The 10,862-nt window shown below is 36.1% G+C and overlaps 1 protein-coding gene across 1 annotated transcript; it reads right to left on the bottom strand.

Annotated features, from left to right (window-relative positions):
• Positions 1–1,715, bottom strand: LOC121237559 (protein DETOXIFICATION 56-like). Its single transcript, XM_041134350.1, has one exon. The coding sequence runs from the start codon at positions 1,587–1,589 to the stop codon at positions 69–71; it is 1,521 nt and encodes a 506-aa protein (XP_040990284.1). The 5' UTR covers positions 1,590–1,715; the 3' UTR covers positions 1–68.
• Positions 1,716–10,862: the final 9,147 nt, after the last annotated feature.

Below are 10,862 nucleotides of genomic sequence, written 5' to 3'. Positions count from 1 at the left end.
TTAATTTTCTTTTCGTTTGTGTTTGATGGTAGAGGCGTTCATATTACAAATACTTTTTCAAGTTATTCTCATATTTTGGCATAACTAACTGGTTCCACACTACTGTGCTTTCCATCTACCTTGACGGTGTCTTCTTCACAGGCAAGTAATTGTGCCTTGCCCGCTTCTTCATCCCAGTCAATTCTTGTGACAAAGATCAACAGCAAAATCAAACAGGCAACCATCCCGACCAAGAACCCTATCAACAGCCCGCTGAGTCCAAGTGCGGCCTTGAAGGCTAGAACCACACCCAGAGGCAGAGCCAGAAGGTAGAACCCAGCAAGATTGGCATACATGCCCAAACATGGCCTTGCTGTTCCACGGACAATTCCTCCACACACTGCTAACGGGAAATTCACCACTTCCACCAAAGCCATTAGCAACATCGTCTTCTTCACACCTCTTATGATCCCCTTATCATGGCTAAACAGGGGTCCCCATATTCCTTTGGCTGCGACCATCACCGAGCCACCTATGCAGCCCGAGACGATGCTCACTGCCAGAGTCCAATAAGCTGACCGATAAGCAGGGCCAGCTCGGTTTGCGCCAAGCTCATTCGACACACGTGTTGATGCACACGTGGCTAGTGATAGCATCACGGAGTAGAGCAGATAGTCGAAGTTCAGCACTATTGCCAACACTCCAACTGCCTGCTTGGCATTTGCTAGCCGTCCTGTGAGCAACATTAAAATCTCATAGCACCACCATTCAAGGCAGGTAGTGAGGCAGCATGGCCCGCAGAGCTTGAGCAACCTGAGGAAGTCACTAATGCCTTGATCCCACCACCCTCCATCCTTCCACCTTATCTCCTTACTATTTTCCATCAGAAACACATACAAGGCAAGTAGAATCACCACCATAAGATCGGTGATCCAAACTGCCATTGAAACTCCTTCAAGACCCTTGGCTTTTGCAAGTAATATGTTGATGGGTACGTGAAAAGCTAACGCCAGAGCGGAGCTAAACATTATAGGAACCGTTATGCTCTGTGAGCTTAGGTAGGCTTTGAGTGGACATAGGAATGAAGTGACTACCAAATCAGGGAGGAGATAGAGAAGATAGCTCTTTGCGACAATTGAAATGTCTTTTTGTTGGCCAAAATAGATAAGAATCTTGTCAACATTAAGCCACAAGAACGTTATAGGTAGTGTTGCGAATAGTAACAAGATGATTGACATGAGAAGGGTCTTGCGAAGCAGTTTAAAGTTTTTGGCTCCGAAAGCTTGACCACACATGGGTTCCATGGCGCCACAGAGCCCGTTCAAGACAGAGAAACCGGTGACATTAGCGAATGTGAACCCAAGTGCTCCACCTGCCAACTTGAGCTCCCCAAGCCGGCCTAAAAATGCTGTCGTGATTGCTTGTTTTGCAAACCATGCGAAATTCATGGCTATCAAGGGAAGAGCAATTCCCCTCTGCACTTTTAGCTCCAAAAGCATAACTTCTGAAAGGTTGGCAGGCCATTTTTTAGTTGGAGGTGGTGGAGATGAAGGTGGGTGAAAGATTTTCTCACTCGGGTACTTCTCGTCCAATTTCGGGGATGCAGACATTATTGCTTGGCACGATGACTTGGTGGGTTTGCTAGCTACATATATATTTTTTCTTTGCTGAAAGACGAGAACTTTGGCCTCTTTTTTTTTTTTTTGACAAGTTTAGTTATGTTTGGCAGCGGTTTGAGTGCATGGGTTTCGTGAGAAGTTAGTTCTTCCAATAAAGGAGCCAGATTGACTGGCTTTTGTAACGGCCAATTAAGAAACAGAGAGTTGTGGGTGGATTCTCGTAGTGCGTGATGAGAACGCAAGGGCCATATCATGCTTAAAAATCCCCTCCTGAATCAGATCTTGTTAGATTTTGGCACGCTGAAATTTCAGATCATGATATGGATCCTGAACGTTTGTAATGGGGTGAAATAGATATTTGAATAAAAAATAAAAAGGCAGCAAAATTTAAAAATATTCAATAGATTAATACCTCTTATAACCAGTAGTCATATATATATATATATATATATATATCAAAACTAGAATTTAAGAAAGTAGCATAAACAATGAATATACGGTCACGAGAAAAAAATCTTTTGAAAGACTAATTATAAAAAGAAGAATAACTTTAAGTTCTTAATTATTACCTGATAATCAACTCTAGAAAAAAATAGTATAATTATCTTAGACACCCGCAACACTTTGCATCAAAGAGTAGCCCACTCCATTTTTGCATCAACGTACGGTGGCTCCAATATTTTTTGTAGCTCTTTCACAAACTAGCAGAGCAGCTCGTACAATCTATTAAAGCACCACTAATGTACTCACTAGCACACCAATGAATTTCCAGCATTTTTTTTAAATATATATATATATATATAACAGTATATATAATCAGGAATTTAAAAAAAAAATATAATTACCATAAGATCGATCATTGAGATTAATTATCAAACTATATATGTGGATAGAGAGAAAAAGTAGTACGTAGTATGCGCAACAGACATTATTTTTTCTACTTTTGGTCCCTTGGACTATATTATATAGCGCACTAGATCAACAAAAATCCAAGAAAATGAACTTGAATTAAAGTACTAGAAAACGACTCGCGGGGCTCCTCTCCATTTATAATGAGTGCAATTCACTTGGGTTTTCCACTTGTTCCCCGGCAATTTGTTAAACAATATTGGATCTTTCTCTCTCTCTCCTGCCCATATACATCGCCGGAGAGAGAGATTTGAGGGGTCAAGGTTGTGACACGTACCACCTTACTTACTTGGATTTTAGGTTCAACTCTTTCGAGGTTTAGAGCATTAGTATTGGACTCCTTAAATGAGTTTAATCTTTAAAATTTGATGAATTTATATTTAAAATTATTACATTAAATTTACTAAATACTAAATTCTGAAACTTTGAGTTAAAATGCATTTCAATTCATCTTCAAATTTGAAGACTCACTATTCACACTCTATTACTATTATTTTATTTACTTAAATTATTGTTTCTTAATTTTCAGACACAATATATTTAAGTTAGGAAACAATAATTTAAGTATCAAATTAAATTATTAATTAACATATGGTTAGTGTAATTGTAAAATATGAAAAATATTATTATTAAAAAAGTAATATTATATTATTATTTTGATGAATTCAATAGTTAATCTAATGTAGGGTTATGGATAGGGAGGTTTTGAGTTTATGAAAAATTTGCACTTTTCATCAAATTTTAAAGATGTAAATGATGAATCTAATGCTAATGCTCTTAAAAATACAAGTAGTGTTGAAGCATATATCAACGTGATCTTTTGACTGCACCTCTACGCTAATTCTCAGGCTCAGACCCATTTGTATTTAAAAAGTATCTCATCTCATTATTATAATTTTATTAATCTTTTACACAAAATATAATAAATAATTAAATTTTTTTTAAATCTCAAAACAATAATAATATTAAAAAAATAATATTTTAACAATATTTTTTTTAACTTTCTATTTTTCATCTCAAAACCATCTCATCTCATCTTTAAATCCAAACTAGCTCTTAGTGAATTTTTAGTCCCTCGTATGTGTTGATCAAGTTCCATGAGATACATACATACATATATATATATATATATTCTACGATGTTGTGAAGGGAGAAAATCCCTTATATTGGGTCAAGAGCATGGCACAGGTTACAACTTAAAAATGAGGTCGAGGTAGAACTGGCCCGAATACTACCACATTGAAGTTGCCTAAATCCACGAAACACGTCAACAACAAATACGGTATTCTTTATGCAGTTGATCAAGTTTCACGAGATTCTATAATTTTGCATGCAGTAATATTCTCTATGCAGATTTGCGATGTTAGGTTGATGACTACGAAATGTATATCCCAAGTCACTGAAGTCAGTTTAGTGATCTGGAGTACTCTGAATTCACAAGGATCTAAATTTGGAGAGGAGGGAATTTTAGTGTATATCCAATAGAACACGATAATTAATATTCTAATTAATGCAACTTTCTTATGACTTTATAATTAAGCTGGAATGTATGCGTATAAATGTTAGAATATATAAATATATATATTGTGTGTGTGACTGTCTATGTGAGAAATGATATTTGTGCAGTTTTAGTTATGGCGTGGAAGTTTCGTACATGACTTTTTTTTTTTTTTTTTTTTTAAAGTAGAAACTACCTAAAAAAATCATTTTTAAATAGAAAATCTTATTTTTTTCTAAAATGAGTTAGCAGAGCCTACGTACCATAAGATTGTATCTAAAATTAATATTTATATATATGGAACGTACCAATTAGAATGTTGGACTTTAACATAACCACAATGTTAAACAAGATATATATAGTGATTTAATGATCAGTTTAGTAATCTTAGTGTACATAAAAAAAAAAACTAGCTGGAAGGGCGACACTCTTGGTACCACCATAAAACTTGGTATAATCTTCGTCAATCATAGGCACTAAATCAAAAGGAGAGAGGCACCAAGTTTCTTTTTTCTTTTTTAAACATTCGAGTACTCTCCAATAAAAGATCAATGCACCGATCTGTGTGAAGTGTAAGTTGGCACTCAGTGACAAAGGTTGGGTGACAGATCATGATCAGTCCAAATACAGTGGAGGAGCTTTATCTTGCTAAATATTATCGAGTGGTCCACCCACCAATCAATATCCACTTATGAGGAATTGTTGATTAGTTATCATGATTACCCATCGAAGTACCGCTTATATGCAAAAGATGAATGTTGCTCCATCACTTTAAAATTAAGACAAGTGATAGTTTAATATAATACCAAAATAGAAATCTCGAACAATTTATCAATTTAAACTTTGGTGCTGTCATGAAACATGCATGCTTTGTTTGGCTAAGCTAAAGTTCTAGAAGTGAGCTTGCATAGAACATGTCTCTCATGAAAATATTTTAATCACAAAGAGATTTCATAAAAATAAATTTATAAACCGATGTGGCATAGATTGATGTAATATATTAAATTATAAAATTATTTTTATTATAAAATAAATTTAATATATCATATCAACTTATATAATTTATTTTTATGTGACTGATTATAGCACTTCTCCCACCATAAATATGCACTCGTACTCGTTTCAATCTTCCTTTCCTGACAAAAATCATCTTCTGATCGGTACAAGTTTCGGTATAACGTAATCGACACCATCCCTAGCATCGATCCCACCCACAACCTTTCGAGTCTTTTTTTTGGCAAATACTTGTTGATATTATAAAATACTTTTAGTGGAATATCGCAGTGTTCCTCTTTACTTTGTCCGGCCAATAAAGATGGGTGCTTGATGACAGTAGACAGGACATCTTTCCATAGCAATCAGGCGAAAGTAAGTATAAAAGACTGAGATGTCTTCTTTAGAATATTTAACACGACTCTCAAAATCAGGATTGGAACATACAAAAACGACATTTTGCAGTTTGTACTCTCATATTTCAGGAGTACTCTCATTTTCCCGCCCCCCTCTCTTGATCAATATTAATGTTACCCTTCCAAAGAATACGAGTCTTGCATATATCATTCATTGCATACGACAAACTGGAAAGTTAACCTCCTAAATTGCTTTAAGATCTGCACTTTATCATTGGGTTTGTACAATGCTTGGTTAAACTCATATAGTAAGGTTTGTTTATGAATTTATTTTTATAAAATTTCTTTATAGTTGTAGCAGTTATCTATCCAAAAGACTAATAATACTTGCAATTTAAATGCTTTAAGACTCGATATAGAATCTAGTTTCCACGTAATATACAACCAATTGAATTTAGAAATGTAACACTGTAATATCCCGTATTTTAGTGTATTTTTACTAAAAGATTATTTTTATTTATTTAAATTTTATTCTCGTATTTTAAAATTAGTTGGATTTTTAATGAGTTTATTTCTATGATTTTAATTTGGTGAAAATTATTTTTATGTGCTTTCTTAATATTTATTTATTGTTATGCATTTAAATTGCTTTTAATATTTATTTAATTACTGTGAAATTTAATTATTTCAATTTGACTTTACCATTACGTTTAAATTATTTTATTTAACTTGAGGGTTTGAAATCATTTCCGTTGGATAATTTTTGTGACCCAAGTTATGAGAATTAGACCTCATTTCTTTCTCTGCATTTTCTCTTTCCTCTTTTCTTTTTCTTCCTTTTTCTTTTTCTTCTTTCTTTTCTTTTTCTTTTCCTGGTTTTCTTCCCGTGCGCACGCCCAGTTTCCTCTCTCTCTCTCCGTCCGTTCTTCCTCTCCCCCAGCCCACTGCCGTGCGCCGGCGGTGGTCGACACCGCCCGGCTCCCCAGTTTCCCCAGCCACCGGCGACGCTACCACTCCATTTCCAGCTCCTCCATCGCTGCCGTTAGCCACCACGAACCCATTGAAGCCACGGCGTTCCATGCACCACTGCGCCGCCGTCGCGCCACCTCCGGCCACCATCTTCCTACCACTTCATCATCGACCTCTTGGCAACCCATTGGACCCAACCCCACTTCCGATCTGTCACCGGTGAAGCACATCCAACTCCATTTCCGTTTTGGGCTTTTTGGTCTTCTACCGCTGCCCATGCCACCACCCACGGCCAACCTTCACCACCACTAGCTTCATCGACCTCCCTAGGCCCTACCCTATCATTTTTGGGTCTTCGTTTATCTCCGTTGAAAAGTGGGTATCTGTGACCCACGGCCACAGTGTATTTTACACTGTTCTGTAGCTGTTTTTCCACTTCTTGCAGCTTCGTGATCCTTCGGAAATTACTTTATAGCATTGTAAGTATTTCTCCAAAGAACTTTCGTAATTTAAATGTATTTTTGCACTAACCCATTTCACTGTATTTTTTTGGCATGCCGGACTGAGTCCGAGGAGTTCGGGAGTCGGATGAATTTGTGATTGGAGTTGTTTGGTTGGATTTGATTGGATTGGTAATTGTTGGTTTGGATATTGTGTTGGTACATGTGCATTTCATTATTTCATGCATGATCATGTTTGTAAAAGAAAACTGGGTTTTCGTGTATTGCATTCATGTTCATGTGTTTATGAAAACTGGGTTTTCATGTGAGAATGGATTTTTGGTGCGTGTGTATCACGACCCCAAGCTGAGATGGGGCATTAACTCGGTGGAGCTCCTCTGGTTACTCGGGAGCGGAATATACTGAGTAACGTCCCCTGGATTGTCGCCGGGCGACAATGGGATCGGACGAGATGGTCTTGTGCCGACTCCGTGGTCCTTCTGCTGGCGGGGACTAGAGGATGTCTGGCCACGTACGCGCTGGGCGCGGAACTGGGCATCGCTCGTTGCGTAGTGTGGGTGCTTGGCCATGTACGCGCTGGGCGCGGAACTGAGCACCGCTACGAAGCCAGGACGTGCGGATGGTCCATAGGGGAGGCCATGGTGCATATGGAAATAATGCATGGTGCATTTGGAATTAATGCACTATTTTCTGGGAAAATAGTGCGAGTTGGTTTTTGGGTAAATCATTTTCTGGGAAAATGTTTTACGGATATTTTGGGCCAAAATGGGATTTTGGCGTGTGTTGAAAAATTATCATTTACGGGAAAAATGATGTTTTGTGGAAAAATGCATATTTTTCATGTGCATGCATGTTAGTTGCATTTAATGCATTTTATATTACGTTGTTGTTTTGGGTTATACTTACCTGCGATACCATTTTGTGGTAACGCAGATTTTGATGCAGATGAGGAGGAGGAGGGCGAGCCTGAGGAGACGGCTCCGCCCGAGGAATGATCTGGGATCACTCGTTTGTTTATTTGAAAACTATTGTAATATATTTTTATGGATGACTGTATAACTGCTATTTAAATTTTTACTAATGTTTGATTGTAAATAAATTCTGGTACTTAGTTGATTATCTGCTGCGTTATTTTATTTGTACACTGTTGCATGTACACACACTGGCACTTCGTTGGGATGTGTGACCGTGTTGTCAGCATCTTGGTGTCTCGATCCCTGTGTATTTATATAAGGGGGATTGGGGCGTCACAAACACTTTTATAATCTTTGTGATCCACACTCCAACCGGATACATACCCGAATGTGTAGAAACGATGAGGATATTCTTTTTTATCAATACTAATTGAACAAATTAAGATGATCTCATTTGATTACACAGATGAGATGATATGAAAAATCTATAAATAATAGTGAAATAATTTGAGAATAGTAATGAAATAGTTTGAGTTAAGATTTTTATGAAGTTTTGAAAATGAGAGATAAAAAGTTGAATAAAAATATTATAAATTTTTTTTTATGGAAAATAGACTTCATTCATTTATGAAAGTGAATTTACAGCTATGACTGATTCATAACTACTCACGGTTAGGGTTCTACTAGTACATAAATTCTTTTGTGACTGGTATGATCTTAACTTCTATAATTGTCTACAGATAAACGTTTGAGAGACCACACTCTGCCTAAAGCAAAGATTTTAAACCCCACCCTCCAGATGAGGAGATGACTTTCACTCTATGAACAAAATGTCTAATAGACTATTTCTTTTTTATTATTAACCTAAAACAAAGAAAATAACAGAAAATGTAAATGATACATGGGAAAATAGTGAAACATAGTTTGCAAAGTTGTAGATTCGCATTTTCAACCTTAGAGGAAATCAAAAAAGCAAACACAAGGACTATGGTGGCGCGTGAGGGACACGTGCCACCCTAGAAGTACAACGGACATTCGAGTCTGAAGAAACCGATGACCCTGGTCCTAGAAATGTTGTGCGTGGCGGCAATAGAGCTCCCTTTGTAGTGGCGCGTAGATGTCACACATGCACTTCAAACCGCGCATGTGGCTCATGCGCCGCTCCATTCAACGGGACTCTTTGCCCCTCTGAAGGATCGATGCCTTGGGAATCTTACAGTGGAGTGCATGGTGGTCGTCAGGCTCCGAAGAACAACATATCGACATTTTGTCATACTTTGAAAGGAAAACCCACAAGACCAGAAAAAATAAAAGAAAAAAAAACTAGAGAAAAGAGTGGAGGGATGAGGGAGGGAGGAGCCGAAGCCCCCCCCCCCCCTCCCCCTCATCCGGTCTGGGTTTTTTTAGGGGGCTGCGCTAGAGAGAAAAAGGAGAGAGCGAGAGCTATGCTAGGGTTTTTTTTTCTCTCTCTCTCTTCCAAGATTTTGTTCTAAATAAAAATATTATAAAGTTAAAAAAACGTTAGAGTATAATTTTTTAATATTATTTTTATTTTGTGATTTGAAAAAATTGATTTTTTGTTTTATTATTTTGTTTGAAAGTTTGGAAAAATTGTAATTATTAGATAATGATTAGATGAAAAAGTTAAAAATTTGAAATTGAAAAATATTTGTGTTTGAATAGTGTTTAGATGTTGAGATGAGATGAGAAGAGATTAGGGGTGTGCATCAGGCCTAGATTTTTTTCTAGTTCGGTTTGGAATCCAAAAATCCGGGCGGTTATCTGTTCGGATCCAATTATGGATCCGATTATTTAACTAGTTATCCATAACCAGGTTTTTTTTTTTTAAATAGAACTTTTGTTTTAAAAAATAGAATTAAAAAAAAAAAGGTGGAGTTAAAATAGATACCATTACAATCCATACTTACCCGGGTTGTAACCGGTTTTACTCGAACAGGCATCAGTACGATTTTAAAAATCTGGATACATATTCGGATATTTTTAAATATTCAAATCCATATCCGAATGCATAGTTTTAAATGAGATGATTTAAAAAATTTGTGAAACTAAACCAAGCCAAAGTATAATAGATATGCGAATGAGAATGACTAGTCTAATCAATATAATACTCGCTCCTGGAAGACATTCATTCCCGTAAGACTCGAATACACGTAGATTGTGGGCCTAGTGACATAGACACAAATCGAACCATAAGCTTCATTTATTCTTTTGGGTAGGCACTTCGGGTTGGGCCTGCTTTCTACCATAATTTCCGTGTGCTGGGAGGGAAGTAATGACACTAATGGGCCTTGGTTCGTTTGGAGCTATATAGTTTAATCCAGGTCCAGAGAGAGATCAAAGAGAGGAAACCATGCTGGGTTGGGCTATTTTTTCCCTCTTACTATGTCTTTCAGTCTTCTTTTTCTTTTCCTTTTTTTTAAAAAAAAAAAAGAAACAAATTTCTATATATAAGCTCAATATATGTGACCATTCTGCTCATGATATGATGTGTGTATTGTGTGTTGTAGGATTTATATAATGTATTTATCTCTTTTAAATCAGACTATATATATGGATATCATTATTTACAAAAGAATGTTTTGTCTTTAAACATGTATTTACCTCATAACATGTTGGAAAAATTAACACACAAACAAACACACATATATTATTGTTTTCATTCTGATCTTATTGTTTTTGGTTCCTATAGATTGATCTCTAGTTAAAATATTAACAAATAGCAACCCCTAGATATCATGATCTTTTAGGCTATATATATATATATATATATATATATATATATATATTCAAGTAAATATTATATTTTAAATATCACTAAAATTCCACTTTTAGTTTGGGACAAGGCATAAAAACATAAAAGTTCATTTTGAATACAATATTTATCCGTTATCATCAGCTTCTTTCCCTCAATAAATTAATCCCTCTAGCTATATGCTAATGATGAATACAAATATTCATGTCTCTAACAGGGTACAACTTGGATTAAATCAAGTACTATAAATCATAATTAATGAAACATACTTTAGTTCGATCTACAACTTTCAACAATGTTGTTTAATTGTTCTTTATTATGAAATAATTTACAAGTACAACGTACACTTGTATAAGCTAGGGCGCTACTCATGATCATCGATACATTAATG

The sequence above is a fragment of the Juglans microcarpa x Juglans regia genome, chromosome 6S, assembly GCF_004785595.1.
Source record: "Juglans microcarpa x Juglans regia isolate MS1-56 chromosome 6S, Jm3101_v1.0, whole genome shotgun sequence".
NCBI lineage: Eukaryota > Viridiplantae > Streptophyta > Magnoliopsida > Fagales > Juglandaceae > Juglans > Juglans microcarpa x Juglans regia.
Note: the sequence above shows the minus strand (reverse complement) of the source record. Positions and strands in the feature narration are given on the sequence as shown.

Bases quoted from the DNA above. Each gene is read 5' to 3' on its own strand.
- LOC121237559 (XM_041134350.1), bottom strand. From the start codon at position 1,589: ATGTCTGCATCCCCGAAATTGGACGAGAAGTACCCGAGTGAGAAAATC.